General features: G+C 36.9%; 1 protein-coding gene across 1 annotated transcript in view; it reads right to left on the reverse strand.

Annotated features, from left to right (window-relative positions):
• Nucleotides 1-25,030, reverse strand: part of LOC142855380 (uncharacterized) — a 53,206-nt gene that overhangs the window by 24,664 nt on the left and 3,512 nt on the right. The window contains exons 2-4 of the mRNA XM_075981883.1: nucleotides 22,384-22,510; nucleotides 22,129-22,186; nucleotides 16,890-18,540 (exon numbers count right to left, since the gene is read on the reverse strand). Of these exons, the coding sequence (XP_075837998.1) occupies nucleotides 16,890-18,540; nucleotides 22,129-22,186; nucleotides 22,384-22,510 (1,836 nt within the window). The remainder of the gene's footprint in view (nucleotides 1-16,889; nucleotides 18,541-22,128; nucleotides 22,187-22,383; nucleotides 22,511-25,030) is intronic.

Consider the following 25,030-nt stretch of genomic DNA (forward strand, 5'->3'; position numbering starts at 1 on the left):
TGGGGGGATTTTAATGACTGTTTCTATTTCCTTAGGTGTTTAAGTTGTTTACCTGATCTTGATTTAATCTTAGTATGTGGTAACAATAAGAAAAATTGTCTATCTGTTTCTTTTACATTTTTCTGCTTTGTGGAGTATGAAATTTTTATGTAAGGTCCAACAATTCTGTCTTTTTCCCTGGTGTCTACTGCTATGACACCCTTTTCTTTTCTGATTTTGTTAATTTGGATATCCTCTCTCTGCTTTGGGGTTAGTTGGGATAAGGGTTTGCCTATCCTGTTGATTTTTCTCAAAGAACCAACTCTTTTTTTTTCACTGATTCTTTGTCTTGTTCTCTTTGTTTCTATTTACTGATTTCAGTCCCAAGATTGATTACTTCCTGACATCTACTTCTCCTGTGAAAGTTTGCTTCTTTTTGTTATAGAGCTTCCAGGTGGGCTATTAGGTACTTTGTATGAATTTTCTCCAAATTCTTTATGTAGGCACTTAGTTCTATGAACTTTCTTCTTATCACTGCTTTCATAGTGTCCCTTAAGTTTGAGTATGCTGTGGATTCATTTTCATTTAATTCTAGGAAGTCTTCGATTTCTTTCTTTATTTCTTCCTTTACCAAGTGGTGGTTCAGTTGAGAGTCATTCAATTTTCCTTAGTTTGTAGACTTTCTATATTTTTGTTGTTGTTAAACTCTATCTTTAATCCATGGTGGTCTGACAAGACACAAGGGGTTATTCCATTTTTTGTATCTGTCGAGATGTGATTTATATGTTCAGCTTTAGAGAAGATTCCATGAGCTGCTGAAAAGAAAGGATATTCTTTTGTGTCTGGGTAAAATCTTCTGTAGATTTCTATTAAGTCCATTTGAAACATAACATCTGTTAAGTCCCTTGTTTCTCTGTTAAGTTTTTGTCTGACAGACCTGTCCTTCGGTGAGAGTCGGGTACCTGTCCATCGGTGAGAGCCAGGTGTTGCAGTCTCCCATTTGTGTATGGGTGTTGATGTGTGATTTAAGCATTATTAATGTTTCTTTTACAAATGTGGGTACCCTTGTATTTGGGGCATAAATATTCAGAATTGAGATTTCAGTATGATGGATTTTTCCTGTGATGACTATGAAATGACCTTCTCTGTCTCTTTTGATTAGTTTTAGTTTGAAGTCTATTTTATTAAATATTAGGATAGCTACACTGACTTGCTTCTTAGGTCTATTTGATTGGAAAACCATTTCCCAACACTTTACTTTGAGATAATGTCTGTCCTTGAGGTTCATATGTGTTTCTTGCATGCAGCAGAAGGTTAGATTCTATTTTTCTATCCGTTCTCTTAGCCTGGGTCCTTTTATTGATGAATTGAGTCTGTTGTTACTAAGAGATGTTATTGACCACTGATTGGTAGTTTCTGTTATTTTTTTGATTTTGATGGTAATGGTGTGTGTGTGTGTGTGTGTGTGTGTCACTTCTTTGAGTTTTGCTATTGTGAGATTATCTATTGCTGTGTCTTCATGGATGTAACTGAGTTCCTTTTGTTGAAGTTTTCCTTCTAGTACTTTTGGTAGTGCCAGATTTATGGATAGACATTGTTTAAACCTGGTTTTTTTTTTCATGAAATATCTTGTTTTCCCTGTCTATGTTGATTGAAAGTTTTGCTGGTGCAGTTGTCTGGGCTGGCATTCATGATCCCTTAGTGTCTATAAAATATCTGGCCAGAACCTTCTGGTTCTCAGAATTTCCATTGAGAAGTTGGGTGTAATTTTGATGGGTCAGTTTTTATATGTTACTTGGCCTTTTTCCTTTACTGCTCTTAAGTTTGTTTCTTTTTTGTTTGTTTAGTGTTTTGATTATTATGTGGAGACAAGAGTTTTTCTTATTTTGTCTAGACTATTGGAGTTCTGTAAGCTTCTTGTACCTTTATAGGCATGTCCTTCTTTATGTTTTGAAGATGGACACTATAATGTAGTCCCACACTAGCTCAGAATTGAATATAATAAAAAGTTCTTCATTTAAAGGTAGAATCACACCAATCCTTTGTTCCTTTGTCTGAGTCATGAGGGAATTTGATATTGGAGAGTTCGCCAAAACCTGAAAAGGTACTAAGATTAAAAATAGAATGTTTCATTTATAACAAAAAAAAAAATAAAGGTAGAATCACAGATCACAGTTCTTTCTCTGCATGGGTGGAGAACAAGAAACTAATCCAGTAGCCAAGAGAGCTCCCAAGCTTTACAGCTCCATTTATAATATGAGACCATGCCCAAGTGGGCTGGTATCTTAAAGGCTATTGGCTAAAGGAGTTCCCACAACAATGCTGGGAAATTTTCTTCCATGATTTTGTTGAAAATGTTTTCTGTGCCTTTGAGCTGGCATTCTTCTCCTTCTTATCTCCCTATTATTCTTAGGTTTGCTCTTTTCATAGTGTCCCAGGTTTCCTGGATGTTTTGTGTTAAAAATTTATTGAATTTAACATTTTCTTTGACTGATGAATCCTCTATCTTACACACCTGAAATTCTCTCCTCTAGCTCTTGTATTCTGTTGGTGATGCTTTCATCTGTAGTTCTTGTTCATTTCCCCAGCTTTTCTATTTTCAGAAATCCCTGTTTGATTTTTCTTCATTGTTTCTATTTCAATTTTCAAGTCTTGAACCATTTCCTTCACCTGTTTGATTGCTTTTTTGTTGGTATTCTTTGCTTTCTTTCCTTTTTTTTTCCTTTGAGACAGGTAACTTTGGAGCTGTCCTAGAACTAGCTCTTGTAGACCAGACTGGTTTTGAACTCACAGAAATCTGCCTGCCTCTGCCTCCTGAGTGTTGGGATAAAAGGAGTGTGCCACCACCACCTGGCTTTTTATAAGTGATTGATTGATTTCTTCCCATTTTTGTTTGTCTTTTCCTCAACTTCTTTAAGGGAATTTCCATTGCCTCTGTAAGAGCTTTTATTATCTTCAGAGAGTAATTATTGAGTTTGTTTTCTTGTGTTTCAACTTCATTGTAATCTACAGGTTTTGCTGTTGTAGGATCACTGGGTTCTGGTGGTGCCATATTACTCTTTCAGTTGTTGAATGCATTCTTATACCAGAGTTTTCTCATCTTTTTTCCAACCAGAGTGGCTTGTGCCTGGGGCCTCTTTTTCCAACTGTTTTGGTTTGCACCTGTGTCTATGTATGCTGCTACTTTTCCAAATGGTGTGGTTTTACACCTGTTCATATACAGTCTGATGCATTTGCCGGGACAGGCTGACCATAGGGATGATGTTTAGGTGTATGGGCAGTGGAGTGGGTCTTTTTGGGACAGCATCCAGTGGGGCAGGGGTTTGTGCAATATTAAACATTAAATTTCAAAACTTCTAAATGATAAAGTGGGGAATACATTTTCATCTACATTTATATAATTTCTATGTATCTATTATGTATCTATTATCTAATGTTTATCTAGCTTATCTATCAATCTATCTATCCACCTACCAATCTAACATCTATTTTCTAAATAGGATTAGTTATTCAGGAAATAAGATCAATAATTTATAAGCCACATCTGATAAAAAAAAGTGAAAGTTTTGGCTGAGGAGCTCCATCTGGACGGAACCTTCATCTGGCGATGGATCAAGATAGAGACAGAGACCCAAATTGGAGCACCGGACTGAGCTCTTAAGATCCAAATGAGGAGCAGAAGGAGGGAAAACATGAGCAAGGAAGTCAGGACCACGAGGGGTGCACCCACCCACTGTGACAGTGGAACTGATCTATTGGGAGCTCACCAAAGCCAGCGGGACTGGGACTGAATAAGCATGGGATGAAACCGGATTTTCTGAACGTGGCGGACAATGAAGGCTGATGAGAAGCCAAGGACAATGGCACTAGGTTTCGATCCTAATACATGAACTGGCCTTTTGGGAGCCTAGCCTGTTTGGATGCTCACCTTCCTGGTCCTGGATAGAAGTGGGAGGACCTTGGACTTCTCTTCATTCTCGAGAGGGAGGGAGAATGGAGTGGGGGGGAGGAGGAGAGGGAGAGGAGAGTGGAGGGGAGGCGATGTGTGCGAGGAGGGGGAGGGAAATGGGAATTTTTTTGCAACAACTAAAAAAATAAAATAAACAAACAAATAAATAAACAAATAAAGTGAAAGTTTTGTTCTGCAAAGGAAGCTAGTAGTAGAGTGATGAGGCAACTTACAAAATGGGGGAAAACTTTGTTTTATGGGAGTCCTGAGTATGTGAACAATTCGGTCTCTGATTCTTGTGTCTTCTCTTGAGGCCCTTTTCCTTGTGTTAATTTTTCTTGATCAACTTCAATGTGATAGCTTTTGTTTTCTATTTTATATTTTATACTGTTATGTTTATTTGTTGTATCTTAGAAGTCTTTTTTTGTCTAATGAGAGACAGAAAGGGAGTGGTTCTGGAAGGGAGTTGAAGTGAGGAGAAACTGGGAGGAATAGAAGAAAAGGAGACTCTAATGAGGATATATTTATGAGAAAAGAATCAATTTCAATAAAGGGGAATAAATAAATAAAATCTAAATAAGTAAATGTGTAATAGGAGAAATTTAAAATGTTAGAGAAGTTCAGGCTGGAAAAATGGTTCATCAGTTAAAGGCATCTACAGCCAAACCCAATGACCAAGCTGAGCTTAGAAAGAACAAACAGACTTCAGCCCTCACTTGAAGTTGACCAAGTAGTTAAAGGATTCAGCTGAATATTCCACTCAGAGCTAGTCTAGGCAATTTTACCTTTCCATGGAAACTTCTTATTTTTATGGTCAATGTAGCAGGCCACACTGGTACTTCACTTTGCCCATACATTTTCTTTTTATCCATGTCCCGTTATCTTGATTTGTTTAAAATCTTGTGAGAGATGACACTGTTCTGTTTCATTGAGTGGCTCCTTATGCAATTCTTTTCACTCTAACCTAAGTTCCCACATCTTTCCTTAACCTATTTTCTTCACTCTTACAATTCCTCCTTGTATTCTTCTCTTTTATTTTGTATATAGCAACTAATATTGACCACTACTCATACTGAAGTTTCTTTATTCTTTTTGTTTTCTCCACAATAACTAAATCACTAATATACAAACACTACTGGGTGGCTCTTTACTATCCTCAAAAACTGGTACTTAAGTAATGACTATTTTGTGGCCATCTGACACTTCATTTTCACAGTGAAATTACTGTTTTGTACAGACTGTAGTTGCAGCCAGGACTCAATTACAATGAAATAACAAACTATTGTTTGATGAGTAAATTTACTGAAGATATAAATAAATTATTCAACTGAAATAAAATTAGCATTCAACATATGAAAATCTATAAATTTCAATGACGGCATACCTAACAGAAAAATTTATAGCCCTAAGAGACAACATTAAACATCCAAACATTGGCAGGAGAGGGCTTAGTGGTTAAGAACTGAGGGAATCTGAGTTTAATTCCCAGCACCCATGTAACTCCAGATCAAATGGTTCCAATGCTACTTCTTGCCTCCTTAGCCACTCACACATATGCACCTAAGTTCACAAAACAAACATACATATACAAGGACAAACAATGTAACAGTACACTTTGAGGTATAGAAAAAGAAGATCTCAAACTGCCAATCTCTAAATGGAAAGAAATTATGAAAACAAGGCAGAACGAAACCAAACAAGAAATGAAAAAAATGAATCGGGGAAACAGAGTTGGTTGTTTAAAAGATAAACAAGTTGAACAAACCATTAGCTAAATTAGTGAAAAAAGCAGACATAAGTAAATAAAGTTAAAGGAAATGAAGACATTGCAATAAACAGCAGGAAATTCTGAGAATCAGGACAATAGATATCAAAAGTTCATATTGTACTAAACAGGAAAAATGACAGGAAATAGACAAATGTGTTGGCATATAGGACCTACAAGAGTTAAATCAATAAAAAGTAAAATAACTTCAGGAATCTAGTACATATACAAATAAAAACTAATAACAATACTTCTTAAATTATTCTAGAAAGAATGGAAAATATAAAAGGAAGGGTTCCAAACATATTTTCCTCCAGAAAGCCAGTATTGTCCTGATTCTAAAACCTAGCAAAGACATTGTAAAAAAGAAAATCAAAGTATAATCTAATCTCCTTGTTAAACATACATGCCAAAGTTCTTAAACCAAAACAAAGCAAAAAACAACAAAAGCAAAAACAAAACAAAACTCCTACTTCTAAAGAGAATTCATAAACAAATCATAACAATCCTTCCACCTTGTTTAAGCTGGTTTCATTCCAGGCATGTAAAGATGGTGCTATATACATTGATGAATAAAAGAAATTCTGCAAACTGTATCAGGGACAGAGACTACATAATCATAACAATAACTGCATACACACACAAAAAAAAACTTGTAAAAATTTCAATTTCCTTTCATGACCAAATGTTTGGAAAGACAAAGGATAGAAAATTTGATAAAGGCTATATGAAAAATTGTGGCTGATTCTTAGTAAGAGAAAAAACTCAAAGCATTCCAATTAAGGTCAGGAATTTTTAAATTGTATTCTCGGTACAATTTAAAAATAGTACATAATGTCTTAGCTTCAGCAGTAAGCCACCACTCTTGGCTTGCTTCTTTTTGAATGATATGTCTCACTCTTTCCATGAATAGATTCAAACTCTTTTTTTCGTAACAGGGTTTCTCTGTAGCTTTGGAGCCTGTCTTGGAACTAGCTCTTGTAGACTAGGCTGGTCTCAAACTCATAGAGATCCACCTGCCTCTGCCTCCCAAGTGCTGGGATTAAAGGTATGTGCCACCGACGCCTGGTGAATAGACTCAAAGTTGAGGTAGTCATCTTGCTTCAACTTCCTATATACTGGGATTATAAATGAGTCACCATGTTAATTGGCTTCTCAATGTTGAAACACAACAAAAGGAACGGAACACAAGAACAGAACAATGGTTACAGGCTACACAAAGACTAAAATTGGTGCTAACAAAGGTGAACTAGATATTGGATTATAGCAAAAGGAGTAAAGATTCTGCGGTCTGGGTGATGTAGAAGACTAATAACACTAAAAGGTTTCCTAAAAATATAGAGAATCAAATTTTAAATCTACCAAACTACACCAATTAGATTTTTTTTTAAAAAAAAGCCAAATGTAAACATTGGAGAAAAGATATCCTCTTCAACATGTTAGAGAAGTGGCTATCTTTTAGTAGAAGGAACAAGACATTTATCTCCTACACTGGGAAAATGTAAGTTCCAACAGAATCAACTCTATATGTTATACTCAAAATTCTGCAACTACTAGACGATAATAGGGAAGGTATTTAATGATATAAGCATAGATAAGGCATTTCTGAAGGGGATTCCAGTTCCATGGAACTGAACAGAGTGTTTAGAAATAAAAAGATAAATGGCTAATAAAGTACTCAGAACTTGTTCAAAAAATTTACCCAACAGGGAAATGCAAATTAGATATTCTATGTGATTTCATCTTACTCTATTCACGTGGACATTTTTTGGATAGAAATGATGACATTGATGTGTAAAAACGAAAATTCCTACATGTTACACTTCCATTTATATTGGTGGTAGGGTAGGCTGGAACATGCACTATATGAGAAAGTTCATCAAAATATTAAAAATAGAACTTGTGTTCTTTTATGCAGATTTTAGCATGGCATTTCCAGCGTCTATCCATTATCACAACAGACATAAGTGAAAGTATCACAGGAAGTCTGGATAAAGTCTTGTCCTTTGCTATGGCATCTTAAACATGACAAGAGAATAATGAAGATTTTATGAAATGTAAAATGAGCTTTCCTTTATTAAATGGGATATGCAGAATACAATTTAACATTGATAACTTTTCAGTGCCTCTGCTTGTGGGATTAATTATGAGAACCTGGGGTTGCATGATAATGCCCTATAGGACTTGGTCATCTGTTTCAGCTTTCCTGCCAAATAATGTTAATCTAATAAATCTTTGATAACATTAAAATAATAGAACTGCCATATGATCTAACAATACCAATCAATATAGCAAAAGGACTCTATACCAAACAATAGATTAAACCGTACTTCCAAGTTCATTGTGGTTGTATTCTCAAAAGCAAAATGGAACTACCTAAGATACCCACCAACAAGGGAATAAATATTGAAAATGTGGCATTTACATAATGTAATTTTCTTTCATGGCAGGGAGAAATGAAATTGTAAAATATGTAGGCAATGTGATGCATTTGGAAAACATACCAATTGAGAAAACAGACACAGCAATACACCATCTTAATCTCCCTTATTGCAGTGTCTGGATAAAACGTTTAAGTGTATCATACATAAAAACAAGTGCTCATGAAGAACAGAAAGGTAGAAATGGATCATTAGAGGAAAGTGGAGAGAACAACACCTCACACATAAATATAGGGATGAGGTAATACTAAAGAGTAGAAAAGATGTAAGCAGATTGGGGAAAAGAAGGCATACAGAAGAGAAAGAACTGGGGTAAATAAGACAGGATATTCAGGGGGAACGTATAGAAAGATATTTTATAATGTTAGCAAAAAATATAACCTAAACCAAAAAAAGCTTGAATGGACACATTCTCCATTGATGGAAAATGTGTCTTTGCAAAGTCACGGAACATGAGAACCCAGTGCTAAGTTTAGGATACTTTCTGAGCACTTGTTGCTCAAGGAGAACCCGGGGGCTCTCTTAAAATGCTATTGTCATTGCTCAAGACTGTCAAACAGAACTTTATGGTAAAATCCTGTACCTGAAAACAGTAACCATATTGGTCAGAGGACATGAAGAAATCAAGCTAGAGATGACCTGGAAGCTGTCTTTCTCCAGATGGCTTTCAAATTATGAGAACTTGCTGTGCAGGTTGCTGGGAAAGAACTAGCTGTGCATTCAATATTCTGAGTGCTAAGATACAAACCTTGGAAAAATATAATAAAACAGATCACATAGATATTCAAACCCAGATAGAATTTAATGTGGGGCCAGTTTCAGCATTACATTATAAGAATAAAGAGGAATAGTCTAAGGTTTTCAGCTATCCAACCTTAATATATCCTGTAACCTTACAGGGATTTCCAAGTGGCAGAGATTCTGTTACAGTTAACTGGACTCCTGTGACATTGTTAGATTTAAAGTTTCAAGAAAGCAATAGTCTCATATGACATACATTCACCTTTTGTGAAGCAAATGTTAAATCTATGGTCAGTTTGTAATAGAATTATCCCTAATAACTGGAGAGATTTGGTTAATAGACTTTTAGAGATTAGTACACAATTACAATGGAGTACCTGGTTAAAAGAAAAGGCTAATATTATTGAACAACAAACTAAAGCTAGAGAGAGGGAAATTTCCTAAGATCAAATTCTTAGAAAAGGCTATGATACTATGGAAAGTAGGCTGTATATAATGACCATACCCTGGATTTATGCCATGCAGCACTTTTAAATTCTTGGAACAGAATTGAAAAAATAGAAAAGAAAATTGATTACTGCAGCTATGCAGGAGCCAAAGGAAGCCATTATAGATTTCTTACAAAGATTAATTTCGGCAGTAAATAGAATACTACCAAGTTCACAAGCTAGACAAATAATAATTGAATCTCTAGCTTTTGAGATTTCTAATTCTCTATGAAAAAGGATAATTAAGCCATTAAAGGCAAGGTCAGCACCTCTGGAGGAATGGATCTGAGATATAATTAATATAGAATCTCATAAACATGATGATACATGGATAGGAGAAGTGATTTCCAGATGTTTGAAGAAAATTCAAAATGCCAAATGTTATAATTGTGGAAATCAAGGTTACTTTTAAAAGGTATTGTAGACAGGGCATTATTAGAAACAATGTTTTTTCTAAGAATAATCATTCAGAATGACCCTTCCACCTTGATTATGTGGAAGGTGTGGCAAAGGCAGTTATTGAACTAATATAGGTCAACGAAGAATAGTCATGGGAATTCTTTGCTGTTGGGAAACTCTATAATGGGCGTCTTTCAGGCCCCTATGCCAAATTCAGCCCCTATGCCAAATCTGGTTCTGATGTGGGACTCCCCTCTGTATGCTGTGAATATTTTTTTTATTACCACTGATTTATAAAGAAGCTTCTTTGGGCAAAATAAAGTTGCAGGGCAAAATAGAGCTATGCAGAAGAAGGGGAGAAATGACCTTGAATGCTGGGAGAAAGAAGGCAGAGTCAAAGAGATGCCATGTAGCCACTGAAGGAGACAGACACCTAGGAACCTTACTGGTAAACCATGAGTCTCATGGTAAAATATAAAATAGGAATGGGTCAATTTAAGATGCAAGAGTTAGTCAATAAGAAGGCTAAGCTCATAGGCCAAGTAGTGTTACAATTAATATAGTTTATGTGTTATTATTTCAGGTCTGGGCACTTGAGAATGTATGGTATATGCCTACAAATTAGCATGCCAACAGGGGCTGACTATATCCACATAAAACCTGAGAGAGCTTGAAAAGTAATTCTAGACACACACACACACACACACAGAGAGAGAGAGAGAGAGAGAGAGAGAGAGAGAGAGAGAGAGAGAGAGAGAGAGAGCTTAGTGTAGCTTCTTGGTACCAATGGGCTCTGTTTGCTGGGAGCAAACAGGAGTGCTGCCGCTCCTTTAAGAAGAGATTTACTGACTCAGCAAAGAAACGGTGGTTTCCTGCTTCATGTTTGCAACATGAACTCTGGCTCTTTAAGGAGGCTGAGCATCTGAATGGGGTTTGTGGGCAGCACACTGCAAGTTACTTGGTAGCAGCATGGGCCAACTGCTTACCAGATTTGAGGTGGTGAGCAAGGCTCTCTCCTAGCAATCCTAGAGCTGGTGGTAATTTACCTCTACCATGTTAAAAGGACAAGGGAGGCCTCAGTGACCACAATGCATACCATTTTAAAATGTTTTGTCAGAAAAGGATTTCAGATACATAATAGGATAGATTCAGACATAAAAGACCTGTAAATGAGACACAGTATGTTTAAAAACTGTATGTAGGCTTGGCAAAAAGAAGAAAAAGAATATAGAGAGCTATAAAAATAAGTGAATTGTTAAAAAATATAAAGCACAGTCTTTAAAGAGACAGAGTACAGGCAGTTAGATATTAAAGGAGTAAAGAAAATCAGTCACATAAAGATGGAATATACACAGAGTCTGGATTATGTATATTATTGTGTTTTCTCTGAATTTTTGACTATAGAGAGATATTTGATTCTGGGGGCTGCTAAGCTAAAGCAACATATATATTTTAAAGGTATCTTGACTTCAAAATTTGGGTCTAAGAATATGTTCTTTGGAAAAGAGGTTGTGCTTTTGTTTCTAGAGAGGATGAGAACCTGTGGAATAATTCCAGGCTAATGTGGCTTGATAGACAAAGACCACCTGAAAGGTCTCTGTGAACACCCAAAAATACTTTGCCCAACAAAAAGCAGGAAGCAGTTTAGAGAGAACTACATCCAAATTCCCAAATATTTTTTATAAATGTTTGTATACATTTAAAGGGGGATATAAATAGAGATCAAAACTTTGAATTGGTATGGATCTTGGTCTGTTGATACAAAATTAAGGTCAATTTTGTTATATGTATTTCTGCTTTTGTTTAAGGTATTGTGTTTGTGCAGCTCATTTAAAAATGTAATGTATAATTAAAAATACAGGTAATAGATAGTCATCCATAATAGTCAAGCTTGTAGTCATGTTAGTTAGGTTTTGTAGATGTACGGAGATATATTTCAGATAAATAGTTATTCTTCAAACTGTAAGTCCCAAGTCCTGGTCTCTGGCCTTCATCTTTGGAGGCCCATTCCTGTGCCCACCAAGCCTTTGACCCTTCCCCGAAGGAGGGTCAAGACAGTCTGCCAAAATACTGAACACTCCCCCAGTCTATTTAAACTGCTTCCCCAGAAAGTTCCCTTGTGGTCTCTTTCATCTCCCCACAGTGGTCGCATTTGCAGCTTCCCAGCACCCCTCGAGGCCACCTAAGAGCACAGGATCATTAAACCTGGATATTTTTAATATGGCTTGTTGTGATTTGGCTTGATTGGGATTTTTGTGTCAGCAGAGAGCTGGCATTAGGAAAATTCCTAACACAAACCTTTCAACGACTAACAGAATATGGCATTTAAAATGTTAAAGAACTTTGAACTTTTCAGGACAGTGAGACACGTCTGCTCCTGGCAGCACCAAGCTACTTCAAGAGGAAGATGGGCATCAAAAAAGCTCCTTATAAAATTGGTTAGCTTTTTGGATAAGAAATGGTTCTTGCCTGGACTGTTTTGAAAGCTGCTTACAATGCACTTCCTGTTGAGTTAGGTAATATATCCTTCTAGGGTCTTTGATGGAGTTGAAGAATAGATAGTTATAAGTATAGTTTTCCTTAGTTGTTGTAAGATAAAGTAAATATAAATATTTTAACTGTAATTATTATTTAATACTTGTTTTGCTATATGTGATTTTACTATGTTGAAGTTAAAATTTTTCTTTTTATTTAGACAGAAAAGGGGAGGTAAAATAAAATTGCCCTCTGTATGCTATGAATATGTTTTAAAACCATTGGTTATTAATTAAACTATTTTGGGCCTGTGGCAGGGAAGAATAGAGCTAGGTAGGAAAAACTAAACTGAATGCTGGGAGAAAGAAGGCAGAGTCAAAGAGATACCATGTAGCTACTGAAGGAGACAAACACCTGGAAACCTTCACAGTAAAACAAACCTCATGGTAAAATATAAAATAAGAATGGGTTAATTTAAGATATGTTTGTCAATAAGAATCCTAAGCTAATAGGCAAATCAGTGTTGCAAATTAATATAGTTTCTCTGTTATTAAGTTGGGTCTGGGTGGTCAGGAATGAATGAATGGTCCCTGTCTATATGGTTCAGTCCTTTCATGCCATTGTAGAAGAAATTCCTTCCCAGAGCAATTAAAGAACCTAATACCTATTGTAAGAAACCATATAGCTGTAGAAGAAAGAACAAAAAAATTCAGGAGAAACAATAGAGCAAGTATCCTGGAAAACTTCTATAAACAAACAAAGGTATCCTGCAAAACTTCTATAAACAAACAAAGATCAAAATTAAATTTATGAGTAAATGATATTATCATTGAAGGTCTGGTACACAGATGCAGTTGTGACAATAATTTCATCAGAATCTTGGCATCTAAATTGGCCTCTTCAGAATGTACATATTCAGCTTTTAGGGATTGGAACTTTATCTTAAATAAAACAGAATGCAAGATGGGTCAAATGTATAGGGCTGGAAGGACAGAGAAGAACATTAAAGCCATATGAGGCTAACATAGGAATGAATTTGTGGGGATATGATTTGTTACAGCAATGGCATATCGAGTGCAATATTCCCTAAGCCTTAGAAACAATCCATATGTTTCTGGGAAGAATATTAGAAGGTTTTATAAAGAACAGTCCCTGACCATCCAAGGTCCACAAGAACAAGGTGCAACAGCTGCTGATCTTTCAAAGGCACCAACAGCCCTACCTTTAAAATGGTTGACAGACAAACCTGTATGGATTAAGCAATGGCCTTTAACAATAGAGAAACTTCAGGCTTTAGAACAGCTAACACAGGAACAACCAGATACTCAGCATATTGAAGAAACAACCAGCCTCTGTATTTTTTGTATTTAAAAAGAAATCTGGAAAATGGAGAGTGGAAGAGATTTAAGAGCTGTTAAAACAGTGATTCAGTCAATGGGCTCTCTACAGTCTGGCATTCTTTTGCTGTCTCTATTGCCACAAGGATGGCCTCTTTTATTTATTGATTTAAAAGACTGTCTCTTCGCTATACTTTTAGAAGAAAAAGACAGAGAGAAATTTACTTTCACAATGCCTACTTAAAATTTTCAGCCTGCTAAAAATCATCAGTAGAAGATCTCTTACAAGGAATGTTAAATAGCCTCCCTAAACAATGACAAATATCCATAATCAACTGAACAACAAAAACACCCACCCAAACCTCTTAAGAATGTGGGAATCATATTCATAAATTTACTTCCTGCTGTCTTGGGGAGATGGCATCTTTAGGGAATCCTGAAAAGAAAAATTTCAGTTAACTGTCAAGTCCTAGGAGAGGTAGCTCTATCATTTTTTTGTTCAGTCTATGCATAATGGAAAAGTGCAGGGCTTGTCGCAAGTCTGTCAGTCTGGATCATCTCAGCTAGCCATCTGGAAATTATTTTTGTAGTCCAAAGCTGATCCTCAGGTGGCATTTTTCAGCTTAGTGGTGTTACAGTCCTGGAGGTGTCACAGTTATGAGGCGCCGTCCTCCTTATGGAGAGTTCAAAGGTCACTGTTAGACATGCTCATCAGTGCAGAAAAATGATGCTCAAACTTAGATGAAACCTTTTTCTAGAATTAGTAGTCTATATGACCATGACAAAAGTGATTATATATATATATATATATATATATATATATATATATATATATATATATATATATATATGAAAAGCTGCCAAAGGGTCAATATAAAACCGAAAGATTAAAAAAAAACACCAAAAGATTATGAGATTAGTAACAAAAATAATCCTTAAATTTTTTTCTTCTGTCCCCTATCTTGTCTCTTTTGACATGAGATAGAGATTCTGAATTTAGCTTTAATAAGCATGCTTGGGTTTAGAGGAGAGAGCAACACCCCGACTCCAAAGTCAGCTTTAATCTTTAATTGTAGTGGGACTACAAAAAGACCATTTGCATTATATGTCTGTAGAGAACAGCAGAAACAAACATGAAAGTTATGAGGATGACCCACCCTTTGTTTCTTGGCCTTTTGATCAGCTACACATGCAGAAATAAATCATATTTTGTGTTTGAGTGTACACTATGTGTTTGTAGTTATCTTCAGAGTCCAGAGAGAGTCTTCATTTCCTGGAAGATACAAGTCATTGTAAGTCACCAAATATGGGTACTGAGTGAATTAGAAGCCTTTGGAAAATTAAATACTCTTAGTTATTTCTCCAGTCTGGTTTCTTGAAACCTCGTTAAGAGCCTGTGGTTGGGCAGGTCACCAGTGCTAAGCAGTTACATACTATTGTCCTGATAAATGGTCATGTTAAAATACCTTGAAAATTCTCATGTTCATACTCATAAATTAAGGAGTATATCTACTGAAAAGTACTGAAGTAACAGAGTGAAGATGAAAGAAGAAGGGAACTGAGAAGATAAAATACAAATATTTATTATAGAAATACATGAAACCATCAAAAAAAGTAAGATGATCAATTAAAACTGCTTTTAAAAATATAATCATTCAAGTACAGAGAAACATTAATAAAACACATAGAATCTATGTTACTCTAGAGGCCGGAGAGAGAGCACAAAGATTAAGGGCACTTGCTGTATTTAAGGGGGACTAGAGTTTGGTTCCTAGCACTTTCTGGTGCTAAAACTGAAGCTGAGTCAAGTTCCAGGAGTCCTACGCCCTCTTCAGACCCCACTCAAATGCATGTACATACACACACACACACACACACACACACACACACACACACAAATAATATAATAAATTAAAAAATAATAATCTATAAAAATGTCACTCAGGGCTGGGCAGTGATGGCACACACCTTTAATCCCAGCACATGGGAAGCAGAGTCATGTGGTTCTCTGTGAATTCAACCTGGTCTACAGAGAGAGTTCCAGGTTCTACAAAGAAAAACTCTCTCTTGAAAGACCAAAAGAAAAAGTCATTTAGAATTTTTTTTACATAAACATAATTACCAATGAGCTAATAGGTATGTTGAAAAATAATTTGCTATGTAAGGGACACAGAAAATATTAAAATAGGAAGCAAAAAAATTTCTGCTTCTACTAGACACAGGAAAACCTGAAAGAGAAGTCAGTGCTCTTAGCTACAGAGCCATCTCTCTGAGGCACCAATTTCTTCTCTTTTTCTTTTCATATTTTTTATTTGTGTATGTACATAATTGTACAGGTACCTGGAGAGGACCAGAAGGTGTTTGAAAACTCTGGAATTAAAGTTAAAATTAGCTGAAAGCCACCCAATACACATGCTGGATTCCAAAGAAAGCCCCGCAGGAGAGGTGCAAATGCCGTTAATCACTGAGCCATCTCTCCACGCTTTAAATAGTTTCTTTAAAGGCTAGCTATTGCTGGACACAACTTCTAAGAAATCTGTCTTCCCAGTGATGGGAATGGCAGACCAGAAAATTACGCCAATATTATTAACTTAACACAAAAAAGCAAAAATATAAGTTTTGTATAGAAATGGACCAAAGACCAAAATGTTAAAATTTTTATTGTACTTTCTTCAGATTATTTGTAAAATATTCTACACAAACATAAACTCTCTTTATAAGATTTAACTACATGAAAATGTTTTATAAGCTTTATTTCAACTGAAAATCATAGCTTTCTTAATTTTTTTCATTAAAATTTTCATTTGGTTAGAACAGGTTCACCTTAAAATTTCCAAGTGGCAGTCAAATGTCCTGTATTGGATACTTTATTTTGCTAGCTTCCTATCATAGCCGTAATAAGCAGGCATTAAAATGTGTATCAGAGCAGGATTTTATCCTGAATATGTTTGTATACTAGAGCTAAAATTACACTATTTCTGGTCATATCTGCTTCTTTCCACATCAAAATTTTCATTTTTTTTCTTACTTTAGCACTATATTTATTTACTTCATTTGTGTTTGCACACACATACATTCAATGGTGCGCATGTGGACTTCAGAAGTCAACTTTTGTGAAATGGCTCTCTATTTCTGCCATCTGACTTCCACAGTTAAAACTGAGATCATCAGGCTACCCAAAAGATCCTTTACTGAGCCGTCTCAGGGTCATCTAAACTCATAAGTTGGCAAGCCATTTATAGTTGAACAAGTTCTTCACTATGAACCCATATGTGGGTTTGTGACGGTTTGTGGAACACAACCACAGATTGCTCACGTGGACAAGGTTTCCATAGTGTGAATTCTTTCATGCTTGAGGAAATTACCACAGTAAGTGAATTCTTTTCCACAGTGTTTACATACATAAAGTTTCTCTTGCATAGAATGAATTTTTTTATGAGTGTAATAGGAACTCTGACTGTTGAAGGTTTTCCTACAAAGGTCACATGCAAAATGCTTCTCTGCGGTGTGGGTTTTTTCATGACTGTTACGGGTACTGGAAGTGGTGAAAGTTTTTGTGCAATGCTTACATGTATAAGGCTTCTCTCCAGTGTGAATTCTTTCGTGACTGTTACGAGCACTCGAAGTAGTGAAAGCTTTTCCACAATGTTTGCATGCATAAGGCTTCTCTCCAGTGTGAATCCTTTCATGCTTGATTAGGTCACCAGAAAGAATGAATACTTTTCCACATTTTTTACATAGAAAGGATCTCTCCCCAGTGTGAATTCTTTCATGGCTGTTTCTGTCACTGGATGTGGCAAAAGCTTTTCCACAATACTTACATGCATAAGGCTTCTCTCCAGTGTGTATCCTTCTATGATTGATAAGATAATCAGAACGACTGAATGCTTTCCCACATGTTTTACAAATGAAGGGTTTCTCTCCAGTGTGTATTCTTTCATGGCTATTACGGTCACTGGAACTGGTGAAGGCTTTCCCACAATGCTTACATGCATAAGGCTTCTCTCCAGTGTGAATCCTTTCATGATTCATAAAATGACCCAAACGTTTGAAGGCTTTCCCACATTTTTTACATACAAAGGGATTCTCTCCAGTGTGGATACTTTCACAACTATTATAGTCATTGGGACTAGTGAAAGTTTTTCCACAATGCTTACATGAATACGGTTTCTCTCCACAGTGAATTCTTTCAGGTACATCATCAGCACTGGAAATAGTGAAGACTTTTTCACAATGTTTGCATTCATAAGAATTTTCTCCAGTGTGACTTCTTTGGTGCATGAGAAGGTATTTCATCTGGATAAATCCTTTCCCACACTGCTCACACGCATAAGGTCTCTCTCCACTGTGAATTCTTTCATGTTTTTGAAAGCATGACAAATATCTAAATGTTTTTCCACATTGTTTGCAAATATAACACTTCTCTACAATATGAATTCGTTCATGGCTGATAAGATGACTGGAATTGACAAACGCTTCTCCACATTGCTTACATACAAATGGTTTTACTTCAGTATGGATACTTTCGTCTATCTGGCCATGTGTGTAGTTTGTAACAACGTTCTCTTCATTCTTGTTTCCGGTGTCAGTCCTCTCCTGATGCTGATCACAATGGAGACTCCCACAAGCCGTATTACATTGCTGACTTTCAGAGGATTTTTCTTTAGAACATTCATGTACCTGAAATGGCTCAGATTGACCCATATCTTCCCAAAATTTTTCATGTTTAAAAGCCTTTTCCACAGGCTCCTTATACTCAAATAGTTTATCTTCAGTTTGATCACTGAGGTGCACATTTGAGGGCAAATTACCAATGATGTTTCTTATACACAAACTGCTACTGTTTTCATATAATGTTATAGAAGGAGGCATGGCCTCACTAACAATAGGCTCTGAAATCTGTTGCTGGTTTTTTTCACACTGACTATCATGTTCATATTCACCATCTTTCTCAACCACCTGAGTTCTGAAAAAAAAAAAAGAAGAGAATTATTGGAACTGGAAATAGTGAAGGCCTTTTCATAATGTTTACGTTAGTAAGATTTCTTTCCAGCATAAACTCTTTGGTGTGTGAGAAGGTATTTTCCAATAAATGTATCCTTTGATGCCTAAGAACGTATTGGTGCTGGTATATTTTTATTTAGGCAAAGAAAGTGTTGGTGACTGATTCCAGTGGTCCACTATAGTTATAGTACTTCAGAGGCAAGAGCAGAAAGACTCGAAATTTAAGACCAATAAGGGCCACATATAAAGATCCTGTGATAAGAAAATAATTTATTAACTTTATTTTCGTAAGAATTATAAAGAATCTGGAGAGACACCTCAGGTGTTAAAAGCACCTCTTCCTCTTCCAGAAAACCGAAGACCTATGGGTTCACAGTGGCTTTAGCTTCAAGGGGCCTATAGTCTTCTTCTGCCTCTATAAATCCTTCTCACACGTGTGGCATGAACTCACATGAAACAACACACACACATAAAAGATTTATGAACAGTCAAATTTCTGATGTTAGTACAAAAGAATAACAATCACATGACATTAGAAAATATGCCTCCACTTAGGCATTTGAAATACATAACTTGCTGGTTAGACTTTTATCAATATGACACACGATAGGGACATTTGAGAAGATGGAACCTCAACTGAGAAAATGGCTCTATCAGATGGGCTTGAGGGTAATTCTATAGGCTTGCTTTCTGGATTAATGAGTTACATGGGAGAGCCTAGCTTACTGTGATTGGTGCCTCCCCTGGGAAAGTGAGCCTGAGCTGAATAGAAAAGGTAGCAAGCAAGCCAGTAAGTACTGTTCCTCCATGGTTTCTGCTTCCAGGTACCTGTGCAGCTTAAGCTTCTGGCCTGGCTTCTCTTGATGATAGACATTGACACAAAGTGTAAGCCAAAATAAACCCTTTCCTGCCCAAGTTGCTTTTGGTCATGATATTTATCACAGGCTAATAAAACAAACTAAAAAAGAAATTGGTACCCAGTCCATGGGGTATGTTACAGACCTGACCATGCTGTTTTTGGAAGGACCATGATAGTCCGTAGCACTTTCAACTTGAAAAGCCAGAGAGTGCTCAAAGTTTAACGATCGGTTTTGGCAGATTGGAATGTAAGAATGTTAAGAGCAATGGAAACAATGAAAGCCTGGCCATGTCAAGTTTCTGAAGGATGTCTGAGAGTGATTTGGCTGTAACTTATGTCATACACTTGATCACCATGGCTGATGTGGAAGGTGAAGGAGTGTCCCCTTCCACCCTCACAGCTCCAAGTGGATCGATCCCTCTTGCAGCTGTGTGCTTTGTCAAGGAGGACCTTCCCTGAGTAGAGGAACAGCAGCTGTGATCCCACTCTAGAACAGCCAAGCAAACTCTCAAAGGGACATTTACAAGTACCCTGGAGACTCGATCAGAGTGGTTCATGCAATAGTTTATATTAATAATCTATGCTTTCTGGTCAGCTGGGGCTGAAGAGTCAGCTATGATAACAAGCATTGAGGTTACATCTTCAGAGATTTCGGTCAGCACAAATACGACAGGGTCCCAAGGTTGCACTTCAAACTGTAAGTAAACCATGGCAATGTGTAAGATTCTGTCAGGTAGTATTGACATTGGCAGCATGAGAAGTACAGGAATGAAGGGGTCATGGAGAGAAGTTGAGACAGGGTTTAGTGAAAGGCCAGGATCTCCTGTCACTGATGAAGGTGAAACCCCAGGTGCAGTGGAAACACCAAGAACGAAGCGTTTATTGAGAACAGATGAGACTGTGCACCAAATGTCACAGGAGCTGGAGCTCCTGGAGAGAGATCAGAAAGTGAAGGGGAAGCTGCGACCTGTATGGATCCTAGCAGAAGAGAGATACCAACACCATGGATGACTGCCAAGGACAGAAGCAGTTGTGGACTTGAGGTAGTCTGAGTCTAGGAGTCAAGAGATGTGTGCTGTGGCTAGCAGGACAGAAAAGTTGTGTCCCCTAAGCCCTTTGGAGACTAGACTATCATGAGTGAAGCCCAGATGAAGGACACTGAGCTACAGAATGTGCTTAACATTGTTGAATTATGGGTTTGCTTTGAGCTAATGGTACCTGTGCTTTGCTTCTTTCCTTTTGAAATAAGAAGTGCATATCGTATACTTGATTTTACAGGAGCCCAGGGAGGAGACATTTTGGATTTAAGAGACACTAAATATTTAAAGTGTATAAATTTTTAAAGACTGTGGAGATTCCTACAGTTATGCTCTGATTTATATTGTGATAATAAAATGAGATCATGGGGGCAAACAGGAAAGGAAAAGTTATGGTGTAATAGTGGTAAATCTGTATGTCAAGATCACAAGGAATCAATTGTGCTGGTTAGGGTTTTGTCCACTTGACACAAGCCACAGTCATCTGAGAAGAGGGAGTATCAACTAGGAAAATGGTTCCATCAGATTTGCCTGTCGGCAATCTGTGGGGGCATTTTTTTGATTTGTAATTGATGTGTGAGGACCTAGTCTGCTGTGGGTACCACCCATTATTAGCATATGGGCCTGAGTTCTATACGAAATGAAGCTGAGTATGTGTTGAGGAGCAACCCAGTAAGCAGTGTCCTTCTCTAATTCCAGTCTCAGTCCTAGTCTTCAGGTTCCTGACCAGCATGAGCTCCAGCCTTATTTCCCATCATGAGGGACTGTGATACGGAAGTCAGGACATTGTGTAAAGTTGTCTTTTTTCCTGGTCTTTATCTCAGCAATAAAAAGAAATTAAAAATAGCTCTTCTGAGGCTAATGAGGTAAGTCAGAAGTTTAAAGGACTGATGGTCTTCCAGAGAGACCACGCTTGATTCCCAGCACCACAGGTGGCTCCCAACTGTCTGTAACTGCAACACCAGGGGATGGGGATCTTACACACTCTTTTTCTTTTTTTTAAATTCTTTTTTTTTTAATATCCAACTAAAAGGATTTATTCCAGTCAGCTGAGACTACACTCAGATATTCGAGATCTAAGGGTAGCCCCAAGCATTTAGACAAATCCCACATCCTGTAATCTTGCTCAACAGTGCAGGGGGAGCTTTTGCCCCAGCAGGCAGTTTAACAGTAGCCAAGATAAACAGTAGCTGGAGGGGGAGGTCTTATACCCTCTTTTGGCCTTCAAGAGGTGAAAATGTATTCATGTACTACTTAATGTGGAACACAGACATACTTGAAACAAAGCATGCACAAAAAACCAAATAATTCTAAGAACCAAGATAACAACCACAAATATCCCTTATACATAAAACCCTCAGAAAACATCATAAAAAATACATCAAATACTTCTGAGTATGAGGCAAGTTTTTATGTAATGAACCACTGAAAAATCTCTTACATAGTTAAATATTGCAGCACACTTTGGTGACATTCAGAAATTACAGAGATGGGATATTCAAATTCTGAATGATCACATCCAATTGCAGTTTTATAAACATCTATGTTAGAATTAATTTATACTTAGGTATATTTGGATAATATATTAGGTTCTCAGTTGTCTTATCATCCCCACATGTTTGATGTGAATTCCTCTCTCTTGAGTATAAATTACCCTAGATTTCTCCTGAGCCTCTGGTAGTCCTCTTCAACATTTTCTTCATGTGTTTTCTCTAGAAGTAAACCCAAAGAAATCATGACTTAGTCAACATTATAAAAAATTATTACATTCTAAATTTTATGATATGACCAGGCACATTAAATTCACTACAAGTTCCCTTTCAATATTTCAAACCACAAACCACTATACACATACGCAGGAAACAGTAGTCTGAGTGAATAAGCTAAGAAATCATAGTGTGTGTTTTACCTATGGAGATCAGATTCATAAAGGTTTCCTTCATCACATCTCTGTAGAGCTTCCTTTGACTAGAATCCAATAAAGTCCATTCGCCCGAAGTGAAGTTCACAGCCACATCCTCAAAGGTCACGGGCTCCTAAAACAGTGTACATATTAGAATGGGAGGTTTTACCTGACAGGTTGACAGAATGCAGAGCCATCGAGCACATGTGCTTTGGAAGACACTTCTAAGTGGTTATGCAGATAAAGGTTAACATGAGGAATTATAGAGATTACATGAATTAATGTGAGAAAACCCACTCACAGTGTGTGGAAGCAGTCTCTGACTTGTATTTAGGATATTAGAGGAAGAAGGGAACTGAGGAACATACAGCCACACATTCTTGATTATAGTTATGATTTTGTAGACAGATGTTTCTATACCTTGGTCCTGTAGTGTTAAGTCCCAAAGAAACACACAGAGGCTTATATTAATTATAAACTGCTTGGCCTATTAGCTCAGGCTTATTATTACCTAGCTCTTACAACTCAAATTAACCATAATTCTTGTCTATGTTAAACCATGTGGCTTGGTACCTTCTCTCAGTGAGGCATTCTCATTTTGCTTCCTCTGTGCCTAGCTAGTGATTGCCTCTCTGCTTTCCCATTTCCCAGAATTCTCTTAGTCTGGTTGCCCCACCTATACTTCCTTCCGGGCTACTGGCCAATCAGCATTTTATTAAACCAAATGAGTGACAAATCTTTTCAGTATACAAAAGGATTATCCCACAGCATGATTTGACTATCTGTTTCACACTCTTGCTTTAAGGTTTCTATCACAATTTACTGAACCCTTCAACTATGAGAAGAAATAAACTCTTTCTGCCTTAATTCATTTTATTAGATAGTTTATTACAGCAATAGGAAAACCCTAATATAGGAACAGACACAAAGAAGTTGGGCCACTGTTGAAAATAAGCCGGACCAGGTTATCGGGATATTTTGAAGGTGTGTGTGTGTGTGTGTGTGTGTGTGTGTGTGTGTGTGTGTTGGTTTTTTCTTAAGGCAAAGAGAAAGAGAGTGAGCAAGACAGAGAGATTAACATATTAGAAAAAAGCAAATCTGAGTGGATCATTTTGGTAGATGCTATACATACAAAAATGGTGAAAGAAAAGCTTACAGAAGAGGCACAGATCAGGAAGACTCAGAGTAGAAGAAGGATTTAGTTTCAAACTAAGATGGAGCCCATTACTTTGCTATTTTGTTCAAGAACCTAGCTTCATTCTGCTCTGGGACCAGGAACGTAAAAAACTCATGTTTAAAAACAATGAAGTCCTTCACTAAGTGAAAAGAGTATAAGCAAGCTTAAAATTTTAAGACATGAGGTGATGAGAAAGCAGCTGTAATTGGTATGAAATTAATTCTAGGCCCTGGGAGAATAGTGAGACAGAACAAGAGAAACAACCTGAGACTTTACTTGGGTTTTGCACCCAAAACCCTGTGAGTATTGTTTGAACAATCATCTGTACGTAACCTTGGACCACATCCGCTATCAGGTTTCAGGTTTTAAAACAATGGCAATACGTTAGCCCCTCAGACTCCTTATTACTCCCTTATATGTTTTCAATTGCATTGAAACACATCTGCTAACAGTGGAAAATGGCATAAAAGTAATGTGTCACTTTGGGGCTCATGTACCTTAGTCACACTGTGTTTTCAAAATTAGCATCTCAGGAAAGTCTTTTTACCACTTGGCCTATGAATGAGGCATATTATTAAAATCAGAGGAATGATGGGAAAGGGCATATGCAGGAGCAAGGCTTTCCAAATGTCCCCTTCAGTCAAAATGCAGAAGCGGCTGTGCATGCTGAGCCACCAAATCTTCCTTTCAAAGCCCCAAGCCATAATTGGTGACCCAACCCTGTTCACACCCACAGTTTGGATACTTTAGGAAGGTTATTGAAGAGAGGGATCGAGAAAGACCTTGAACTAAAATTACTAAAAACAGGAGCAGCAAAGCAGGTCATTTTCAATGGGCTGTGCTCTGATATTGTAGGATGGAACTTGCCGATATATCTGCTGATCCTATACTTGCAACTCATGCACTTTCTGACCCTCTCTAATGTTCCTTTCCCTTCTCTCACTGTATACATTGGCTATGATTCTGTGAGCTAACACTCCTCAATAGGGAGGGAGTAATGCTTTGTTATGTGAAACACTGATGAGCATGGGAAAAACTCTCAGTCGTCTGTTAAGTTTTAAGCTTTGCTACCAATAACCCTATAATTACAGGTGGTTAAGCCAAGCACTGAGATGCCTTGATACCTACCATCTTGATAGTCATGAGACTAAAGCAAGGGGATCATTAGATTGAGGCCAGCCTGGGCTACAAAATTTTGTCTCAAAATGAATTACCAAGAAGGAGAGCGAAAAAGAAAAGGTGACTCCAAAAATATAAAACATGAAAACATCCTTTTTTTTTTCTTATTTTTCAAAGAACTTTGGGTGCATCATTAATTTACCAATTTGTGAGGTATCATTTTTTTAAAAAAATATTGGCTACCAATGCTATAAACCTAAAACTGTCTTCATTCTGTCTCATGGACTTGTTTACACTGTGGTTTTTCATTAATTTTAGAAATTTAAAATTTTCTTTCTTGATTTGTTCCTTGATCTA

Source organism: Microtus pennsylvanicus, chromosome 8 (genome assembly GCF_037038515.1).
Source record: "Microtus pennsylvanicus isolate mMicPen1 chromosome 8, mMicPen1.hap1, whole genome shotgun sequence".
NCBI lineage: Eukaryota > Metazoa > Chordata > Mammalia > Rodentia > Cricetidae > Microtus > Microtus pennsylvanicus.